This window comes from Bos mutus, chromosome 10 (assembly GCF_027580195.1).
Source record: "Bos mutus isolate GX-2022 chromosome 10, NWIPB_WYAK_1.1, whole genome shotgun sequence".
Lineage (NCBI taxonomy): Eukaryota > Metazoa > Chordata > Mammalia > Artiodactyla > Bovidae > Bos > Bos mutus.
Window position 1 is genome coordinate 27,594,297 of NC_091626.1, and position 22,989 is coordinate 27,617,285.

General features: G+C 49.3%; 1 protein-coding gene across 2 annotated transcripts in view; it reads right to left on the bottom strand.

Moving 5' to 3' along the window:
• GALNT16 (polypeptide N-acetylgalactosaminyltransferase 16) overlaps positions 1-22,989 on the bottom strand; it is a 102,668-nt gene that overhangs the window by 7,662 nt on the left and 72,017 nt on the right. For both annotated transcript variants that reach the window (XM_070377659.1, XM_005905740.3), the window contains exons 4-13: positions 21,450-21,548; positions 20,423-20,490; positions 19,616-19,681; positions 18,149-18,270; positions 15,551-15,638; positions 14,015-14,099; positions 13,625-13,728; positions 8,306-8,432; positions 7,036-7,128; positions 5,666-5,749 (exon numbers count right to left, since the gene is read on the bottom strand). In XM_070377659.1, the coding sequence (XP_070233760.1) occupies positions 5,666-5,749; positions 7,036-7,128; positions 8,306-8,432; positions 13,625-13,728; positions 14,015-14,099; positions 15,551-15,638; positions 18,149-18,270; positions 19,616-19,681; positions 20,423-20,490; positions 21,450-21,548 (936 nt within the window). The remainder of the gene's footprint in view (positions 1-5,665; positions 5,750-7,035; positions 7,129-8,305; positions 8,433-13,624; positions 13,729-14,014; positions 14,100-15,550; positions 15,639-18,148; positions 18,271-19,615; positions 19,682-20,422; positions 20,491-21,449; positions 21,549-22,989) is intronic.

The window sequence follows — 22,989 nt, forward strand, 5'->3', positions numbered from 1 at the left end:
ACTACCTCTCTCTGAAAAAAGAGTTAGCTTACAGATCCAGTTAATAATTCCTGGGTGTGACAGTGTTTCAACCTACAAACTCCTTTGGAAGTCCTCTAGCCTGCCTGATTAGGTTTTTCCGGCCACATGTGATTGCTCAGAGCCTCCCAACTGTGAGAGGCATGAGATGTTCTAAACTGTCTAAATACAGATTCCTTTGAGCAGTTAAAAGATTGATTAGAAATTGTATTGGTGAAGGGATTTTCACTTGTCGGGCCAATGTTTGCTGCTAAGTTTCCATATCCCTTACCTGCTGTGTCCCTGGCAGTGTATTGATTAATATAATTGGTGTAAGTAGTAGCTTTAATGTTTGTAACCTGGGACCCTTGAGTTAATTCTTTTCTTGTTATAGCCCACCACACCTTTGCTCTGTAGGAATGTAACTTTATCTAATGCTTTTTGGAGGCTGGCACCTGCCTTTAGAATAATCACCTTTAGAGAAAAATAAGTTTCTTAAAATGTTAACAGGCCTCCGGGCCAGAAGATGATGCAAATCATCTAAACTTTTGCATATGATAAGTTTGCAGGAAGAAAGCCTGGCTTACTGCATGACTCTACCCCTTCCCCCATTATCCTCTATGCATAACTTAAGGTATAAAAACTACTTTGGAAAATAAAGTGCGGGCCTTGTTCACCGAAACTTGGTCTCCCCATGTCGTTCTTTCTCTTACCTTCTGGCTGAATTATTCAGCCTCTTTTCTCCACTAAATTTCCTCACTGAGCTATCCTTATTTCAGCCTCTTTTCTTCACTGAATTTTCCTACTGAGCTATCCTTATTCTATTACTGTTTATATCCTTAATTAACGTTTAATTAAGCAGTTGTTTCCTGATCCTCGCCGACGCCGTCCCCGCTTCGAATTCCCTGGATCCACCGGGGCTGGACCCCGGCAGTGGGTTGCCCTTCCTTCTCCAATGCATGAAAGTGAAAAGTGAAAGTGAAGTCACTCAGTCTTGTCCGACTCTTAGTGACCCCATTTTGACCTAATGATCCCACTTCCTGAAACTTATTATTCTAGGGCAATAATTATAGATGGGTGCAGAGATTTAGTTTAAATGATACTCATTCAGAGTGACTGGTTATACTGAAAACACTGGAAATTCCTAGATATCCAACAATAGGTACAGGACTAAGTAAATTCTGACTCATCTGTCGAAATCCCTTCAGCCATTAAAAAGGACTCTGAGAAAGAACATCTGGTAATATGGGGAAGTGTTTATAAGATACTGTTAAGTAAAACAGGTAGGTTTTGAAAAGAGTGTATTATTAGAACATTTTATATGCACAGGAAAGTATATTTAAACACATACACATACATACGCACACACACACACACACACACAAGCTCAAATATAAGACACACTGCCTTACCCCATGGGTAATAAACCCAAATGGGATGCTGGCCCCAGCTGACACGGGCTTGTATTCCTGGGTTTAGAAGGTTATATATGCGCTTGGATTATGGACCCACAGGTCAGGTGATGGGAAATCAGTGGGGCTTATAGTCTGACCACATGCCTAATTTATCTGTCTCTATCACATCTGTTGAGAAGAGAACCTGGTTGCAGGTGCAGATCAGAACAGTGCTGGCAGTCTCTGATGTGGACATCAACCAAACCAGGTCTCCCTTTCTCAGGGCTGACAGGAAGCCCCTGGAGCTCCAGAACCAAACCGCTCTCCTGGAGGCTCGTGGAGAACTTTCCAGTTTCTCTCCATATTCCTGACAGCAGTGCCCCTTCAGAACTGCTCCCCTGTCTCTTGCAAGAGGTCATATGCAGTTCGAGAACAGAGGCTGCAAACTGTTGGCCCCCAAGCTAAATCAGGCCCTGGACAGGTTTTGTCTGACCTGCACAGTGCGGTCGTTGGTGCTTTTAATTAGTTGGCAGTATTTCAACATTACACAGAAAAATCCAGCTTCTCTCAAAAATACAGGAAGGTCAGGTCACATCAAACCTGCATTCTGGTTCAGCACTAACACATTGTCAGGAGCAGCAGCTGTCCACCCTACGGGTGGGGCTTGCCCGTTTCAGTTTGCCACAGTCCCCTCCACTCCCTATTGTGTCCTCACTCATTTGACTTATTTACATTACCTGTCTGATCACTGTAGGATTTAAGTTTGCAACCTGCTAGGTGCAAGACTGTTGAGAGGCAAAGCTCCACCCCCGCCGCTTCATCCAGGGGCAATGGACTGTATTTCCCCTCTACACAGAGGCAAGGTCCCAAGGGGCCCTCTTTGAGAGGCCAAGGTTGTTCCAGACCTTTCTCTTCTCTTCTCCTCCCTACCTGCTGTTGCTTGGGAAGATGTGCAAGATGACCAACTTGCAGAGATTGAGGTGGGCATTGTCCAAGTGTGGCAATGGTCATTGACACCAAAGCTTGCCCACTGATGCTTATGGAGGAAACCTGGGGCTCAGGCAGCAATCTCAAGACCAGATGCAGGGGCTTCCCCGGTGATCTAGTGGCTAAGACTCTGCACTCCCGATGCAGGGGACCTGGGTTCGCTCCCTGGTCAGGGAACGAGATCCCACATGCCACGACTAAGGGTTTGCATGTGCCAGCTAAAGATCCCACATGCCACAACGAAGCCCTGGTGCGGCCAAACAAATTAAAAATAAATAAATAAAGACCAGATGCAGCTCCTGAGGTGTCTGATGTGGTAGCAGCCCTGGAGCAGCTGGGATGCCCATCACCACCCTTCCCCTGCTTCCTGGCAGAGCCAGGCTAAGCTCCCCTATTTGCTGGCAGCCCTCTTAAGTCTGTATCTGCTTTCCTCTCTGTGGACCACCTCGAAGCTGGGCTGCCAGGGCTCCCATTAGCCCTTATGACGCCTTTCTAGAAATAGCAATAGGCATCCTTTTTTCAAGACACTTCACTTATGTTAGAAAACCATCATAATATACTGATTTTGTTAGAAGACTTTTACTATCATTTGCCAGGAATTGTTGTAATAAAGGTACAGTACTGTGTGACTAGCACCCTTCAAACGTGGTGTGCTTGTACAATGCACAGCCTGCACAACTGTTCCTGACCATCCTAATAAAAGTATATATAAGCAGTTGCTGAAGCCAGCCACAGAACTCTGATCTGGAAAAGCGGCCAAGCCATAGCAGGACTGCAGGCAGGCCTAGGAAAGCACAGGCCTCTCCCTTCAGCCTCCTCAGTCTCCTCACTGACCACGTTCAAGTGTGGCCCAACTACTGGGATCCCGTGTGGAGGAAACTTGGTATCATTTGGGCCTGTAAAACTCCTTTCTGTCTAACAATCTGATCCACTCCAGGCCCCCGAGAACCGAGGCAGAACATGAAGGAACAGACTGACTATGAGTAACCTGGGTAAGAATGAACTGCAGTTTGTACCTTAATAGCAGAAATTCATTTTTTTTTAAGCTTCCACATGGTGACAAAACAAATAAGATGACTTATGCTCCTCATTTAGCGCGGCTGGTTTCATCCACTCTCCTGTCTTGTGATGGATTCGACTGATGCTAGTTATAAACCATCAGTACTTCTTCCTCTTGGTCCTCAGGGGATGACATGGGGCACTGTGTGAGGACTGGGGTGTGGGAGGATCCCCTTCCACGGCTCCCTAACTCCTGCCTGAGGCTCGAGTCCTTGGCTCCAACCAGATCATATGAACTCTGACAGAACATAAAGACATGACTATGCTTGGTTTGCTCAGAAATGGCACGTCTCAATAAAACTATCCTTTTCAAAGTGGCCACTTGAGGAAGCTGTTCATTTATTATACTTTCATAAACTAATGTTCTTCCCTTCACAGCCATCGTCTAGGGAGTTGGGGCTATCCAGGCCGCCAACTTTCTCCAAGGATGCTGCTGCCGTTCAGATTGTTTTGGAATTCCTTGAGCATTGCTCACAGTCAGTTTATTCTTGTTACTTGTTTCCGTCTTGTCACTCTGTGTTTGGGACCCAGGACTGTAATATCTGGGTTAATCAACTAAGTTATTCATTGGACTTGGTTATAACCTAACCATGGCTGTTTTCCCAAAATCAAATCTTCCCTCAAAGATTTGCCTCCTTTGAGGATATGCAGGCTCTGAGCAGTGGAATGTTCTGGAAAATCATGACAGCATCCTTTGGGAGACAGCTGTTCCTGAGATGACAGTTCTAGAAGGGAGAATGCTAATTTCAAAGTTATTACTGAGCCTTATTGACTATGCAATTTATTTAGTTAAAAACACCTACAGATCTCCCTGGTAGCAATCTGCCTTCCAATGCAGGAGAAGCAGGTTCCATCCCTAGGCAAGGAACCAGGATCCCACATGTCATGGGGTAACTAAGCCCTTGAACCACAACTAGCGAGAAACCTGGGTGCCAAAAGGAAGGACCTGTGCACCAAAACAAGATCTGGGACACCAAAATCAAATAAAATAAAACTATTTATTGAGTGCCCATTCTGTGACAGGCATTGTTCTAGGGGCTGGAGATAAGGCAGTGAACAAGACAGATAAATTCCTCTTGCCTCATGGAGCTTACTGTCAAATGTGGGAAGATGACAATAACATTAATTGCCCACATAGAAGCTCCGTGACGATAAGGGTGACCGAGGAAAAGAAGCAGGGAGTGCTGGGGAAGGGTCAGTCTGCAAACGCAGAGGTCAGGGGGGTCTCCTGCAGGAGGGACAGATGACTCAAGACCTGGAGGAGGTAAGGAGTGACATAGGCAAGATGCTGAGAAGGATGCTGAAATAAAAAGGATCGACTCTGCCCAGCCTCAGGCCCCCAGTCATTACAGCTTACTGTCCTGTAGCCTACATACATACACCATTTGCATGTTGGCTCCTCATTTGCTCATTCTACCCTGGGTCGCCAAGATCTCCTGGAGAAGGCAATGGCACCCCACTCCAGTACTCTTGCCTGGAAAATCCCATGAACGGAGGAGCCTGGTAGGCTATAGTCCATGCGGTCGCAGAGTCGGACACAACTGAGCGACTTCACTTTCACTTTCTTTCCTCATTTGCTGAAGCAAACATTTCCCCATGTTTTACTCAGTTTATGATTATAATATTAATTGACACATAATATTTGTTTAGGTCAATGGATCACGATTCACTAAACCCGGCCTCTATTGTTAGTTGTGTCTATTTTTTTCACAGCAGAGAAGCCAACAATGGTCATTTATTTGTCAACAGTGTTTTTGCTTGTTTGCTCTATTTCCTTGGGATAAACTCCCAGAAGGGAGAGAAGAGAGTCAGAGGAAGTGAATGTTTCTGTGGCCTTTGCTACATAATGTGCTGTTGCTTTCCTAAGGGGACAATGCTCATTTCTTTTTTTCAAGATTATTTTAATTGATTAATTTTGGCTGTGGGTGGGCTCCTAGTTCCCGTGCCCCCTGCAGTGGAAGTGCAGAGTCTTAACCACTGGCCAGAGAAGTCCCAACAACGCCCATTCTTAGCTCTAAGGCCCAGTCTGTTAAACTCTTCGCTCCTACCACACCTCACTCTTCACTCCTGGTAACATCCTCCAGGTTCCTCCAGACCCGTCACATGAAGACAAACACCAACAGCTAGAAAGAGCCAGGCTGCCTGGGCCAGGGAGAGATCAGGGTCAAGGGTCCCCACGCCACTGGCCCCCACCCAGGCCAGATGCAGGAACTGCAGGTGGCACTCACGTGAGCTCTGGGTAGACGTTATCCAGGTACCAGCGGAAGGACTTGCAGTTCATCTTCTTCCTCTGCTCAATCCGCGTGGCCACGCTGGAGAAGGAGGAGGAAAGGCTTAGCAGTGGGAAGAAGCCTGGGAGGTCAGCCCCCTCCCCGGGGGGAAGGTCCCTTTTCCCGGAGCTAGCTATCCAAGTCTGTCCTCCAGCCTTACTTCATTCTCTGACCTGCAAGCTCGCCCCACGGCTCCTGGCCATGCCTTATATCTCTCCTCAAACTGGAGCCAAGCTTTAATCTCGGCTTCTTCCTCCTTGAGACCTCAGGGAGCATACCATGGCCTGGTGCTTATTTTCACAGACAGAGCAGAGCCTTAATGTACTAGCAGTTTTCCTTCCCTGCATTCCAGCTGAGCAGAAAGCGTCTACCACAAGAAAACCATGTTTCAAACATTTTTCCAAAAATTGAGCAAATAAGAACCGTCTGATGTGTTCATGGACATCTTGCTCAGCTCCAGGGATCATCATGGCCACTGACAGAAGACCAGCACTACCCTCTGAGCCTGTTTGTTCTCAGTAAAGTTGGGGTACAACCATCCACCTCCAAAGGTTTTTATGAGAGTCAAATGAACAGACATAAGTGCCTAGCACAGGGTAGGCCCTCAGCAAATGTTACTTCCACACTAAAACAAAGAGTGACATAACTTTTATTCTTTAAGGGATAGATACAAATAAATAGAGGAAAATTCATTGATGATCACTAATAATGTTTTCAAACATTTCTGACCACAACATTAAGTAAGAAATATATACATCTTACACTGTGACCCAGTATACCCATGGGCATATATGGACATACAACTAAAATAAGAGTTTCACAAAACAGTATCTATCCTCAACTGCAATCAGCTGTTACTTTCTGTTCTAATCTGAAATGTTCTAGTTCTCTATCACTTAAAAAAAAAACACTGGTCACGCCATACTCAATTGATTTTGAAAATGCTTAATTAGACTGTAGTCATAACAGTCCAGGGCAGAATAGCTCACAGATCACCGTCAGATTGACACAGCAAGGAAGCCAAAACCCCCAGTGTTTTCTGCAGACAGCCCTCCTTAAGCACTTCCACAGACATCCATCCTGCAGGCAGCTGGTGGACGGGCAGTGCTTGCATAAGTAAGCCCTCTCTGGTGATTTCTCCCCACAAGGCTGCTGCTTCTTCCAGGACCAAAACCTTGTCTCTGTCTCCTATACCCTACAGTCTCCAAAGAGCCCAGGGGTGTGGGGTTCAGTTGCTCAGGACACCCTGAAGGCTTCTCTGGAGTACACATGATTTAGTATTTCACTAAGGTTGTGAGCAAAGGCACAAGGCTAGGGAAGGGGCCCACCTGCCGAAGGCCTTCCCGATGGCCGACGGCCGCGCCTCATAGTAATACTGCTTGAACTCATCCATCCACACCTCTGCGGTACGCTTGGTATTCCTAAAAGGAGAGGAAGAAGCAAAATAAGGTCACCAGGTTGGGGACAGAGTTAGGGTTGGGATCCAGATCAGCTCTGAGCAGAACCGGACGAGGAGACGTTCAGGAGTGCGTGCAAAATGGCACTGATGTGGGAGTATCCATGAGAACAGTCTTTTTGGAGGATAATCTGTCAGCATCCATCAAATCTGCGGGAATGGATACTCTCTGACACTCCACTTGGAGGAATCTATTCTACTGAAACACCAGCACGTGGGCAAAGGGATGTATACAAGAATATTTGTGTCATAAAACATTGGCGACAACCCTAAATGGCCATCAATAGGAGAATAATGAGCTACGTCCACATGGCAGAGTACTAGGCAGCCTTGAAAAAGACTGGAAATGATAGGCTTGAAATCTGTTAAGAGTAGTTTCTTTTGGATAGAATAAGCAGATAGGTGTAAGACTTGGTGAAAGGGACTTTCACTTTTTTCTGTCTATGTGATATGAAGAGTAAAAATTATAATGTACAGTGTATGTACAGATATATATATACATATATACACACACACAATATACATGGATACAGCTTGAAGTTTTAGTGACCATGTATTACTTCCATAATTATAAAAACGGTAAAATGGAATAAGGGAAGCAAAACAAAAGGCCATTTGATAAGCTAGACTCGAGGAGCCCCCTCTGCCAACAAGCAAGTCTGACGAGACAAAGACGCGTCCTCGGAAGAGGAGAGTGCTCATGGCACTCCTCCCACCTCCCCTTGCCTCCACCATCTGGAGAGTGGGTGAGGGGGTGGTCTTCCAGGACCTGCCCACTCCCTTTCAAGATGAAGTGCACGCTGTCGCTGGGAACACAGATGGGCAGACGCTGACCAAGTCAGAGTGAGGATGCAACATCCATGACCAGTACTTGGGACCCAGTGTGTGGAGGGCCGCTCCCAGTTGGTCATTTCACCAGTTTTCCAAGACCTTCATGAACAAATACAGTCAAGACAAGACAGGCCTGGAGGAGACGCCTCCAACTTCATCTTTCCAGCTCTGAAAGTACCAGGATCCCAGAATGGAAGGGACAAACGGGGAGACTAAGACTGGGGTAGTTGCTCAAATCACAGGAGTCACCGACAGGGCTGGGGTCTAGGTGTCCTGGCTCCTAGTGTGATGCTCTCTGCACCGTGACCTACCTGATGTAGGTGAGGGCATTGCCCTCGGGGAAGTTGTACGGGTGCCGTTTCCTGAAGACGTGGCCCACCCGGCTGCAGGGCACGATCTCTAAGCTCCCGCCGCACATCCACACCCGGAAGGACAGCTCTGCAGAGACAGCAGCCATCAGGAGCGGCTGGGGCCCCTTGGCAAGTCCCCACAGAGTGAAGGTGGGAAGGAGCTGGCTTCCCTTGCCTTTGGGGTCCCCTTGGAGGCGCATGCTGGGCTGGAGCTCCTGGGGTGCACCCACTCCTTGCATGTGTTCCTGATTGCTCCCTCCATAAATGTGCACACACACATCCCACAAACCCCCTCCACACACACACCACATACATACCCTCCACACACACATACCCTCTACACACATACCACACACACACATTCCACATACTCCCTCCACACACACACACTCTCCACAGACACTACACACACATACCACACATCTCCTCCACACACATACTCTCCACATATACATCATACATACACACCACACGTACTCTCCATACACACATCCCACATGCGGACCCCCTCCACACACACCACACACATTCCCCACATCTAAGCCCTGGCAGAGCAGCAGGAAAAGTTCTGAAGGAACACCAGGACCATGAAGAGAAGGAAAACTGACTTAAAGGGCAGCATCAGTTATTTCCAGCCTCTGCCTAGAAAGTCCTATCCAGACAGGAGCTAAGGATGAACACATCTGCTTGTCAGAACGGAGAGGCTAGAAAACCAACACCAAGCAAATGAAAGGCTGCTCCAGTTGGCATTTTTCTGGCTGGCCCAGACCGCCCTCTTGGCCCTCGTGGTCTCTATTTACAGCTACCACTGGCCCTACTGGGGACTTCCCAGGTGGTCCTAGTGATAAAGCGCCCGCCTGCCAATGCAGGAGATATAGGAGACACAGGTTTGATCCCTGGGTTGGAACGGTCCCCTGGAGGAGGGCATGGCAACCCATTCCAGTATTCTTGCCTGGAGAATCCCAGGGACAGAGGAGCCTGGGGGGCTACAGTCCCTAGTGTCACGAAAAGTTAGACACGACTGAAGCGACTTAGCACGCACACGCGCGTGTGTTGGCCCTACAGAGACACACTTCCTGTTGGTGGTGGTGGTGACGCTGAAGGAGCTCTCACAGATGACCGGTCCCTAGTGGAGCTAGGAGATGCTAGCGGTGGTCATCCTGCCTCCCAGAAGGGGATGTCACAAGTTTCTCACTCCGTTCTCCACTCAACAGTCCTTCTGTCAACTTCTGGCAAGCATCCACCTTGGTAGCTGGCTCAACCTCACGTAATCTCCTCTGATTTCTTCCTCTCTTTCATTTTAACCCTACAGAGGACTCAGGACTACCTCCTGGCCAGCCTGTGTGCACCAGGCAACTTCCCGATATGGTCCTGGGACCAGGACTGGATATTTGGCATATCTGGACCTGCCTTCAGGGTTGGCTATATTAATGGGCTTCTCTAGGCCTACTTGCTAACTGCCAGGCCTCTCTCTTCTCCTGGTCAGAGCTCTGCAACTGGTTCAGCAACTGAGATTCAGAACTAGGGACAGAAGATCTGCATTCTAGTCCCATTTCTGCCAGGCTAACTTTGTTACACTATTAATAGTTAGGGCTTCCTTGATAGCTCAGTCGGTAAAGAATCCGCCTGCAATGCAGGAGACTCTGGTTCAATTCCTGGGTCAGGAAGATCCGCTGGAGAAGGGATAGCTTACCCACTCCAATATTCTTGGGCTTCCCTTGTGGCTTAGCTGGTAAAGTATCCACCTGCAGTACGGGAGACCTGGGTTCGATCCCTGGGTTGGGAAGATCCCCTGGAGAAGGGAAAGGCTACCCACTCCAGTATTCTGGCCTAGAGAATTCCATGAACTATAGTCCATGGGGTTGCAAAGAGTCGGACACGACTGAGCGACTTTCACTTTTATCCCACATACCCCTTATTGTCATATTATTGTTTACTTATTGTCATTACTAGCAACAATGGCAATAACAAAAGCAGCTAACCATCATGCATTTACTGAGTACTTTGTGCTCTTTATGGCTGATGTCTAATTCTCACAGCTACCATATGACATTGGTGTTATGATCCTTGTGTTTTTAATGAGGACTATGATGGACAGGGAGGTCTGGCATGCTGCGATTCATGGGGTCGCAAAGAGTCGGACACGACTGAGCAACTGAACTGAACTGAACTGGTGAAGCTCAAAGATGTTAAATAACCTCTCCAAGGTCACCCCCCCACTCAGTTGCAGAACCGTAATGTAAAGTCCATACTTTGTTCAGCAAGTCCCATTATTTGAACCAGATTCTTTAGTATATTCAGCAGATTTTTACCAAAGACCTATTTATGACCTATCAGATACTGTTCTAGAATCCCTCACACTCTAGTGAGAGAAGACAAGAAGTAAAATAAGAAACAAAAATGCAAGTAGACAAGAAAATGAGTAGAATACATGGTCTAGTTGTGTTCGACTCTTTGCAGCCCCATGGACTATAACCCTCCAGGCTCTCCTGTCCATGGGATTTCCCAGGCAAGAATACTGGAATGGGTTGCCATTTCCTCCTCCAGGGGATCTTCCCGACCCAGGGATCGAACACTGGCTCCTGTGTGTCTCCTGCACTGGCAGATTCTTTACCACTGAGCCCATAATGTCTGTCTGATGGTATTATAAGCACAGTGAAGGGGACAGAGCACGCAGGAAAACTGGGGACAATGAGTGGAGTTGGGGGTGGGGCCACAATTGTAGTGAAGCTGATTAGGGGTTTTCCATGAGAGGAGACAGCTGAGTTGAGGCCTGAAGAGGGGAGGAGGAGCCACGTGGCTCTTGGGGACAAGCACTGGAGGCAGAGGGACAGCAAGGGCACAGACCTAGAGGTCAGAGCGCAGTCGGCAGGGGTGAGGGCGAGGTTGGTGGGGTGTCTTGTGCGGGAAGGGCACATAGTCTGAGGACTTTGGGTTTTGCTCTGAGTGACATGGGAGCCCTTGTGGGGTCTTGAGCAGCAGAGTAACATGATCTGATGCAACTTTAAAAAGATGCCTAATGAGAATCCCAAGGTTTTCACATTTGCCACCCCCGCTCAGGGCGGCCTCTGAGCGCCTGCCTGCATTTGGCTCTCTCAGGGGAAACAGGAAGGAGTCTCCGTTTGGGCACCTCCCATCCTTCCACAAAGGAACAGAACAAAAAGCCCAAACCCACCAGCGGTGGAGTCTCCTGGCTCAAAACTGGTCCCAGCAGTTGAATGTCTGAGCTACAGGGCTAGCCTGGGAATTTCTTTGAATTTCTTCGAAGAAACAAAACCTTCCCTAGAACCACTGTGTGGTTCACCTTTCAAGTTCCCCCAACCACTGAGCTCTGGCCTCAGGCAGAGTTTAAAGTTAGCTATTTGATCGTTGACTTGTTTCTCTATCAGGCCCCAGCCTTTAAAAAAAAGAAGGAAGGGAAAAAGAAAAAGGCCTCTGGACACAGCAGAGATCCTTAGTTTTGCAGCTCTCTGAGACTTTACAGGAAACCAGCTTTGCCAAAGCTCCCTTCTGGCTGAGACCGAGGATACAAAAGAGGTCACTTTGGCCCAAAATACATGAAAGGAGGTCAGAATGGAAGGGTCACTGCACCCCAGTTCCCAGCATTGACTCCTCCGAATGCCTGCCTAGAAACCATTTCCAAGAGTAAGTTACAAAGGGGAGAAAATTCCATGCCTGTTCCCACTCCAGCTGGTTCTGAGTCAAAGCCCCAGTGCCCATCTGCCCCACTGTCCCAGTCCGAGAGGGAAGACAGACCTGGTCCTCCCAGCCCAGAAGCACAGACCGTGACTCGGATCACACCTCACCACACTGAAGTGATCCCTCCAGCAAAGGTGCTTATCCTACACCTGTCAGATGTGGAGTTTGCTGACTGAGATCTGGAAGGTGGCGTCCACCTCAGTTTGCCCACCTGTCAGATGGGTGAGATACTGGCCTGTTTACTTCTCAAGAACCCGGGTCAGGATGAAAAGAGAAGCAGTGGGAAAGGCTCTGCAAAGGACTGAGTGGGTCCGGGAACAGCAAAGACGGGCCTTTGTCTTTTATGGGCTTTTTCGTATCTCTCCCCCCAGCTCCTGGAGAACCTCTGGGATTGTTCTCTGCCCTATTCCACCCTGCTCTTCATCTGGAAGGCTACTGTGTGGGCCACACCCCTGGCTTCCTTCCTGAGTTAGGACAGGTTCAGCCTGCAGTCAGGGGGAGAGTGAGGGTGGATGTTCATCCCCGACAACTTCCACCTGGTGCGTGGGCTGACTGCAGGCACCCCAAGACCATAGCTTGTACTGGGGAGTGCTCTGTCCCCATCTTTCAGACCTAGGGGTGGCTGCACCTCCCAGAAGTCACGCACCTAGCCCTACCCTGTCCCTTGTGGTTCCCTATAATTTTTCCACACCACGCAAACAGGCTCTTTCATAAACCCCTACATCAAGTGTTCCATCTGTATCCAGCCTTTGTCTCATGAACCTCAGCAGCAACCCTTGAGGTTCACTGGCTCTTCTCTTTCGTTGTGGGGCTAAAGGATTCCTATGGTATCGTGTGTGTGTGTGTGTGTGTGTGTGTGTGTGTGCACGTGTGCTCAGTCATGTCCAACTCTTTGCGACTCCACGAACTGTAACCCACCAGGCTCTTCTGTCCACGGGATTCTCCAGGCAAGAATACTGGAGTGGGTTGCCATTTCCTGTTCCAGGGGATCTTCCCAACCCAGGGATCGAACCTTAGTGTCTTAGCATCTCCTGCATTGCAGGCGGATTCTTCACCACTGAGCCACCTGGGAAGCCCTATGACTTCATAAATAATAATAATGGCCATCAGTATCTTCATCCATCCTCTTCCTTAGTGCTCATGACAGCCTCTTGGGGAAACTGAGGCTCCAAGAGGCTTTCACTTACCAAGAGCCAAACAGCTTGTAGGTGGTAGGGCCAGGGTTTGCACCCAGTAATAGGGTCTGACTCTATTACTTATGCTGAACCATCACCCTCTACTGCACACCACCTCTCCTTCAGAGTTTCTGGTAGGGAAGCAGCCACGTAGTTCCTCCACACATGTCTAGCCACGTGGCCACAGGCTCTCCCTGACCACCTCATTGCTTTGTTTACTAGATACGTGGCTCTGGACAAATTACTTAACCTCTCTGTGCCTTAGTTTACCAGTAGAAAGGTACTTCAGAGATTCGTTGTGAGAATTTAAGTAGTCAATGTGTATGAAGTCCTTAGGGCCTTACACATAGAAAACACTCAATCTGGGTTTGCCTACTATTGTTATTGTGGTTATTCCCCAACTTACCAAAATTTTCTCCCCCCCAGATGTCCATCTGAGCATCATACTTTCCCAAGTGGTTAAACCAGGACTTGTCAATCACGAAGATTCCTCCAGCAATGACAGGCGTCCTGGGAGCAAGGAGAGGAAAGAGGTAACACATTAGAATTTGAGCCCCTCTAGATGGCCCCAGGGCTCAGGCCATTTACCCTACGATCACCCACTTGCAGAGTCACTGGGGCTGGATGTCTGGCCCGTCCTTTGGTCTATGATCTCTCTCCCCAGGGCTCAGAACAGACTCAGCCCTTAGATCATGCACCTCTAGGAGCCCTGGTGACTGAACCAGCCCCCAGCAGCCTCCAAAGCCTGTGACTCAGGGAAGGGATGGGTCTCCCCAGAACCCACAGCAGGTCTGACCTTATGGGCTTGGTGGGGTCTGTCCGAGCAATCTTCTGCTCCAGGGGGATCTGCTCCCACTTGAAATGCAGGCTCCAGTCGAATCCTAAGGGTCAGAGTGGGGTGGGGATGGGGCTTAGGGCTCCTGTCCCCTCATTCTGCCCCCTGATAGTCTCTCTTGATCAGAACCCAGCTTGCAGAGGGCCCTGGGCGATTGGTGTAGTCATTCCTTCATTCAGAATGAGACAGATCCCTGTCCTCATGGAGTTTCAATCTAATGGGTAAGACAAAGACTTACAAAGATAAATCAATAAATGGATAATCTGTCAGTTGGGGTGAAAGTGCTAAAAAAACAAAAGAAAGAAAGAAAAGACAGGAGACATGTCCATGCTATTCTAATAAGTGTACCCAGGGAAGACTCTGATGAGGTCACATTTGAGTAGAAACCTGAATGAAGGACTGATCCATGCAGACCGATGGGAAAAGGGAATTCGAGGTGGGAGAACAGCAAGTGCCAAGGTCCTGAGGTGATTTCCCAAAGGAGAAATGCCTGGCTCCCTCCCATTCATCCTCAGCATCTAACTAAAGACTGTGTCCATTGGAAATCTGAGCCCCAGAGAGGAAATCCACTCTGCTCATTAGCTCCTGGCCACAGATTCTCTAGGGCCGCTTGCCCAGTAGGCCTTGCTGCACTGATGGAAGGGGCCTACATCTGCCCTGTCCAACATGGTGGACACAAGTCACATGTGGCTATTGAGCACTTAATGTGCTGCTGGGGCAATTTAGGAACTGAGTTTTGAATTTTACTTAATTTTAATTAACTTAAATGTACATAGCCCAAACCCAAAGTGGCTACACAGCATGGCTCTAAAGTCTAGATCAGAGCTGTCCAAAAGAAATACTTTGCAAGCTGGAGATGCAAGCCACATATGCAATTTAAATTTTTCTAGTAGCCATATCTAAAAGTAAGGACATATGAAATTAATTTGAATAATGTATTTTTAATGCAAGATCATCCAAAATACTATCATTTCAAACTGATGATCATATTCATAATGAATACAAAAAATTACTAATGAGATTTTTTTACATTTTTCAAACTAGGTCTTCAAAACCTGGTGTGTATTTTATCTTACTGCACATCTCAATTCACACTGAAAATGGAGTCACATTTCAAGAGCTCAATAGCTAAATGTGGTTAATAGCTACTGTATTCAGCCAGGTCTACACCATTTTGGGGGGTACAAGTCAGGAATCCATGCAAAGTTGAGGGTTCCCCCTTCCCCACTCCCAAGATAGTTGTCATATCATGTTCTTCTGCCAGGACTCGTGCCCATCCTCTCTGGGCTAGCTGTATTTGAGAAGGATATGTCAACGTTTGGGGGCAGGGAAAGATTGGAGACTAGCTTGACTCTGCCCTCATCATGCCAGGAGCCTCCCACTGCCAGCTCTGGTCCTTCGTCCCCAACTCCACAGCTCTATACAATCTCCTTTCATTTTCTGGAGGTAAAGGGCAGGGAGATGCTGTCTCATTTTCTGGAGATGCTCTGGACCTACCTCCACGAAGATCAGCAGATGCAGCAAGGTAAGCGAAATTATCTAGACTGATGACATCAATGATGGGGCTCACCACGCGGGTGTGGTCCTAGGGGAGGACACATGAGGTGGTGTGAGGTCAGGGACTCTGTCAAAAAAGCCCCGACTGCCTGTTTGGTGAAGTTCTCTCAAGGCATGAGGTACCCAGCACCTCCTGAAGGACATGTCAGGCTCCCAGGAGCTGTCCTGCATCACCACACCAGGCTCACAGAAGGTCCCACTTGGGTCTCACAGCTACAATGCTCTCCTAGCCTCTTCCTCTAACACCATGTTGAGCCCTGCTGGGATCTCACCTCCTCAATGAAGCCCTCCTGATTGCTGCAGGCGGAGGATTTCTTCCTCTTTTTAAGCTGCTCTCGCAATTATAATCCAGACAATTCCTGGGACAACGAATCAGATGTTGCCTGAGGTGGCTTTTCTGTTCCTGGTTTGAATGGTTGTTTTACTAACTGTCGTCCATTTTTGCACATGTTGGTGTTGAGTCTTCCCAACTGGACCACCAGCAGCTTGAGGGTAGTGACCCTGTTGTTGTAGTTGACCCTGGGGAACCTGGGTGGCACTCCTCTCATGCCACCTCCACTTCAAGGTCAGACTCATACTCTTCATCACCTCCTAGACACAAATCCACCTCCAAAATATTGGTGGGTAATGCCAATTTTACTAAAGGGTTTTTTCCTGAGGTGGGGGATGTGGAGAGAGTGGTGGTGGTGGATTTTTATCATATACCACGTGCAAAACTTAATCGCCCTTCATCAGTAGGATGTCTGCTCTCTTCTTTTCTCCCTCCATGGAGGGACAAGGAACAGAGCCTCTTCTTTCTTCTCTGTCTGCACTGACCCTCAAAATGCTCTTGTCTGCGACTTTGAATCTAGCTCTGTCCCTCAGTTCACACCCCGTCTTAGGATGACAAAACTGTGGGACGTGGCAGATCAGAGGAGACCATCCATGGTCTCACAGTGTTCCGTGGGGGCCTCACTTTATCCTTTTTATAGACTTGTTTTTGTATTGAGATATAATTCACACTATATAATAATTTTATTAGACATAATTGACATACTATAAAATTCACCATTTAAAAGTGTACAGTTCTGTGGTTTGTAGTGTATTCACAGGGTTGTGTCACCATCTGCTGCTGCTGCTGCTGCTAAGTCCTGTCAGTCGTGTCCGACTCTGTGTGACCCCATAGACGGCAGCCCACCAGGGCTCCCCGTCCCTGGGATTCCCAGGCAAGAACACTGGAGTGGGTTGCCATTTCCTTCTCCAATGCATGAAAATTGAAAAGTGAAAGTGAAGTCGCTCAGTCGTGTCCGACTCTTATCGACCTCATGGACTGCAGCCTACCAGGCTCCTCCATCCATGGGATTTTCCAGGCAAGAGTACTGGAGTGGGGTGCCATTGCCTTCTCCGTGTGTCACCATCACCACTATCTAAATCCAGAATACTTTAATCACCCCAGTAAGAAACCCTGTACCCACTAGCAGGTACTCCCCCATTCCCTTCACTCCAGCTCCTGACAACCACTAATCCACTTGTTATTTCCTCAGATTTGTTTACTCTGGACATCTCATACAAATGGAATCATATAATTTATAGCCTTTTGTGACTGGCTTCTTTCACTGAGCATGGTTTTCAAAGTTCATCCATACTATAACACGCATCAGTACTTTATTCCTTTCTTATGGCTGAATAGTATTCCATTGTATGGCTGTATCACATTCTGTTTACCCATTCGTGAGCTGACAGACATTAGTTTGTTTCATGTTTTGCCTCTTTGGAATAACACTGCTCTGAACACTTGGATACAAGTTTGTGTATGGGGTATGTTTTCATTTCTCTTGAGTATATATCTAAGAGAGGAATTGCTGGGTCATATGGTAACTCTATATTTAAACTTTTGAGGAACTGTCAGTCTGTTTTTCAAAGTGGCTGCCATTTGACATTCCCACCAGCAACGCACAAAGGCTCCTATTTATCCAAATCCTCACCAGCAGTTGTACTGTCCATCCTTTGAAGAGCCCTCCTAGGAGGTATCAAGTAGTATCTCATGGTGGTTTTAACTTGCATTTCCCTAATGACTTAATGTTGAGCATCTCTTCATGTGCTTGTTGACCATTTGTCTATCTTCCTTGAAGAAACATCCATTCAAATCCTTTGCCCATTTTTAAATTGGGTTCTCTGTCTTTTATGGTTGAGCTGTAATCACTTCATCCTTGGTTCCATGTGTCCAAATCCTCCCCATTCTAAAGAACAGTGGGCGCATGGGAAGGCCCTCTGCTTGAGAACAATGTCCTCTCCTCCCTCCTTCACAGGCTTCCCAGTCTGACCCACCACCCTCCACTCCTCGTCACTCACCCAGGAGGAAAACAACACCACCCATTCGCAGAAGGAGTTCCATGGCTCACCCACAAATGAAGTCCCTCAGGAGGGAGCAGATCACGTAGTTTCCAACTCTGCCTGTCCAGCTCTCAGAGACAGTTCATACCCTCCCCACCCGCAATGCCAAGAACATGGTGGGCGTGTCCTGAGGGACAGAGCTCCCCCAGGGATAGACAGACTTACCTCCTTGACCCGCTGCAGCATGGGCTGCAGCCACTCCGTGTTCACTTCGCAGTGGCTGTCCAGAAAAGTGAGGACGGCAGCTGCCGCCACGTCTGCCCCACGAACTCGGGAGCGGATCAGCCCTGAAGTGGGAGGGACACGGTGGTGCTGGGTGGGACTCAGCCAGTTTGCTCAGCCGTCCCCTCAAAGGCTCAGGGCTCTCTGCCCCTTAGGGCTCAGGTTTCCTCTGAGTTACTGTGATTTAACTTCTCTTCGTATTTGCTGATTTCTTCCCTCTTTCTTCCTTTCTCTTATCCACCCATCCATCAACCTCTGAATGCCCCCCCTCCCCAATGTAGAGGCCAGACACTGGGCTCTCGGGACACAGTGATGAACAGTCAAGAGTTTAGTGAACAGAAGTGGCAATAAAGTGTGGTTTGGTACCTAAGGGGAACTAGAAACCAAAACCCTTTCCCCTTCAACATGGAGGAACCTCAGGGCGCTCCCCTCTGGCTGCACTATGCTGTATGACTTGCAGACAGTCTTCCAGACTAAGACCGGCTGGAGTCAGAGCTCTCTGCTTTATCAAATCTAAATGCCTTTCTCTGGCTTCGAGCCCCTCCATCATCTGTCCTCACCCCACTCATTCCCTGTGCTGACCAGGTCTGATTCTCCCAGGGAGGGAGACTAAGAAAAGGAAGGTTAAGAGGCTGGCTCTGAGTGTGGGCCCCCTGGCTGGGGGTGAAATCCTGGCTCCTCAGTTCATCACTCCAGGCAAATTACTGAACCTTCTTACACCCTAGTTCTTTTATCTGTAAAACAGGATGAAGGGCTGTTATGAGGACTGAGTGTGAGCATGTGAGCAGAGATGAGAAGGTAGGAAAGGCAGGAAGAGGCTGTTAGTACTACATGTACCCAGGCCTGACTGATGCCTTTGCTCAGAGTCTCTGGGCCTAGAATGCTCTCTCTTGCGCTCCATTCATCTCTCAACACCCTCACCCAATCCAGGCTCCCTCCCAGATCACTCCCTTCTCCTTTAGCTCCCTACCCCTACATACTTACACCAGCCTTGGAATCCATAATAAGCTCTCCGAGGGCAGGGACCACGTGTAAACTTCTTTTGTGTTCCCTAGAGTGTCATGCACAATCCTATGCCATAGTTGATGCTCCAAGTATATCTGCTCTATATTGCCCTGTGCTTTTCTCAAAGCATTTAATCCTTACAATAACTGTGCAGGGCAGAAAGAGTATATTATCAGTCCCATTTCTCAGAAGAGATAACTAAGGTGCCAGAAGTAGAGCTTCTTGCCTACAGTCATGCTGTGATAAGGGCTGCTCCGAGACAGCAGGAGGGTCTTTCCGCAGACCTTGGTCTTGCCACTAGGCATGCAGCAAGACTTCATTCGGTTGGTATAACAAGGCATCAAAAGGGAGCAGAAGTCTAGACCAAAATGGGTCTACAGTAGCACCCAGGTTTCGAGGACATACCTTCCCGCCGGTCATTGCGTAGGCACTTGACCTTGGGGATCCTGGTTAGCAGCAGACAGTCTTCGGCTGAGGGTGGAGAGAAGGAAGCAAGACTGTTCAGATATGGATATCAGTCCACATATACTTTGACCAGGCCCAGGGAAAGGGCTGGGGAAGGCGAGGTATGATCGTCTCCATGGGGGACAGGTCATCTCCCCATCCCCTACTCCCAGGACAGACGGAGGAATGCCTGTACTTGTGGCATAACCCCCAGGGGGTGCCACAGAGTACCAACAACCTCTCCAGTCCAACATCCTCTGACCTAGATTGCGTGTTAAGTTGCTTCACTCATGTCGGACTCTTTGCATCTCTATGAACCGCGGTCCGCCAGGCTCCTCTGTCCATGGGATTCTCCAGGCAAGAATACTGGAATGGTTTGCCATGCACTCCTCCAGGGGATCTTCCCAACCCAGGGATCAAACCCACTTCTCTTGCGTCTCCTACATTGGGAGGTGGGTTCTTTACCACCAGCACCACCTGGGAAGCCCATTTTGTGGGGACGATATTCTGCACACGGCAGCTGTGATAATGAAGGATGCTGTGGATGTTTTATTTTTTTAAATGTCATCCCACTGGTGTCCCATCAAAGCAGCACCACTCCTTTGGCACCAAGGAGCAGAGCCAGGAAAGGCACTTAGTACAGACTGAAGATCCCGGTGAGGAACAGACATCAGCCTGTGGTGGCCAGGACTATTTCAAGAGTGCCTCCCTCAGCATTCTGGAGAAATGGGGTGTGAAGTGGTGCAAAAAAAGAAGATGGATACTTACGATCTGAACTGAAGTCATCCACTAGAATGATCTCCTGGATCAGGCTGGCAGGAGTTCGGTTCAGGACGCTGGAGTAGTGACCAAGACAGATGAGCCCAGATTTAGGGGCCACCTTCTACTTCCTTCTTCCTACCATCAACTCCCTCACCCCGCACCTCGGGGGGCCAGCACACTGGCCATAGGCAGCTGCTAGCAAACCCTTCTTGCCCTGGTCAGTGACTGAGGGGCAGGATGTTCCTCAGGCTCCTCCAAGCACCCGCCGACCCTGCTGCCTGGACCCTCGGGCACTTGAAATTCACCCCAGGTGGTGGGTGGGGACTGTCCTAGTTTAGTTGAGGCAGGACCCATAGCTGCTCTGGCTGCCTGGGCTTAACAATGGCAACAAGGCCAGATCCCTGCTGGCCTGGATGTTGCCTGCTTTGGAAAGCTGGTGAGGCTCCTTCTGACCTGATGGGTCAGGATGGGTGTTCTCAGAAAGCACCCCCACCCCAGCTTTTCCCTCCCAACAGCCCTCCTCTTCCTTCACTCCCCGTGAAGAAAGCCCAAGCCTCTTTAATCCTTGGAATACCACTGGGTACTCCATTCCGAATCCTATTCTTATCTATGTTCATTAAAGAAACAGGTGATTAGAAGTCAAACTTGACCACAGGGCCAACCTTAGGAGGACAGAAGGGGTATCTCTCTCTGAATTGCTCTCAGGTACCCACTGGGCTGGCACCCACCCACCTGGAAGTGAGGCCCCACTTCCATCCTTGCCTCCATCGGCTCCTGGCCCCTGCGTTTCTGCCCGTGTCCTGGGGACCTGACCTTGTGTTTGTGCATCTCACTAACAGCTGGACTTCTTGGGTCCTGACCCTGATTCACTAACCCCAGCTTCTCAGAAGGGCAGAAACCCCCTCCCAAGTGCCCACCAGTCTTCATGCTTTCTGGCCACAGTGCCCATCTCAGTGTCCCTTGCCAGGGCCCAGCAGATCCCCGAGGCCTGGGGGAGCAGCACCACCGAGACGAGGGATGAGGCAGGGCTCACCTCTTCACTGTGCGCAGGAGTGTAGAGCGGGCTTCGTTGTGGAAGGTGATGATGACGCTGGTGGCCGGCAGGTCCGAGGAGTAGGACACGGATGGACAACTGAGGAGAGGGCAGAGAGCACACAGGGCATCTGTGGGACATCCTGGGGGCATCCGGGCTTGAGGCTTCTCTCTGTCCAGTCTGCTGCCCTTGAGGCCAGGCGCAGGCCCTGCCCCCCGAAACCCACGCCCACCCTACTCAGGCTGTCCAGCCTGGAGTCCCCGGAGGGACAGCACAGGCTGGGGGAAGTTCCCAGGCCCAGGGGCTCTTCACCCTAGTCCTAGGATCACTCGGAGCCCCACGGTCACTGACGTGCTAAGGGAGGCTCTGACGTGTGTAGGCACACAGACAGAACCAACCTGGACCAACTGACAGAACTCCCTGCCCGATGCAGCAGCCGAGACAGAAAAAATGGCAGCAGGGAGAAGAGGGAAAATGGCCTTTCTTTGTCTCTGTAGCTTCTTCCTTCTTGTTGCCTGTCTCCTGACATCTGGTGGGATCTAGGGAGGAACTGCCCGCATCCTGCCCTCCCGTGAATCTCTCCCTCTCACTGCCAGCGTGAACAGCCAGGCTGGCAACAGCAAGTAGGGTGCCCTCGCTCTTCCCAGGGTCCCTGGGGCACCTGAGGGGTAAACTGAAGTCTCTGAGGAGACACCAAAGGCAGTTCCCCCCAGCCCACTCCCTCCCCCAGCAGCTCTGTGCTCCCACCTTCTCCAGACACCACATTTTGGGCCCCCTGGCTCCCCTGTCTTCTGGAAAGGGAATTAAAACAATCCATCCCCGCCAGCCTCCAACGCTGTCATTTCTGAGAATGCTTCTGTGAATGCATTTACTCGTGCTCCTGGGGCCGGCGGGAAGGCAGCCGCAGAGCTGGTTTTCATAGCAATCTTCTTTATTACAATTGCTCCCTGACTATTCCAGCCACGACCATTTTTTCATTACAGCATTCATTCCACTGACAGCGGCTTACGGCCAAATTCCCAGGCCCATTTCCTGTCCAGCAGAGCAGACAGGGTCAGACAGGCAGGAGTTCCACTAGCCTGGGACCCCCACAGGAGAAGTCGTGAGAGGCCTTAAAATAATTCCCCTCGAGATGGGGTATAGGGGAGGAGGAGGGGTGGAGAAGTTCATCTCTGCCCGGGAAGCCAGGCGTTCCAAGCGCCTCTCCTCCCGGAGGCTTGTGGATTTGGGGGCTGGAAGGGGCTTGGTCTGCTGAGATGGGGAGCCCTGGAAGAAGGGGTCAGCCCCCTGCACTGACCTCTAGGGCCCCCGTTCTGTATCTCTGAATCCTAAGCGCCCAGGAAGGAGGGAATGTGGATAGTGATGCCCATTCTCCACCTGAAGGTGGCCAACCTGCCCACACCCCATCTGGACAGTGGACTTGACCTTCTCCCACCCGCCCCCTTCAACCCTCTCCACCCTGCATTTCTCTGGGAATTGTATCTGTGATGATAGGAATTCATGGCTCCTAGGGACCAGGAGCCTCTGAACAGCTTTGTCT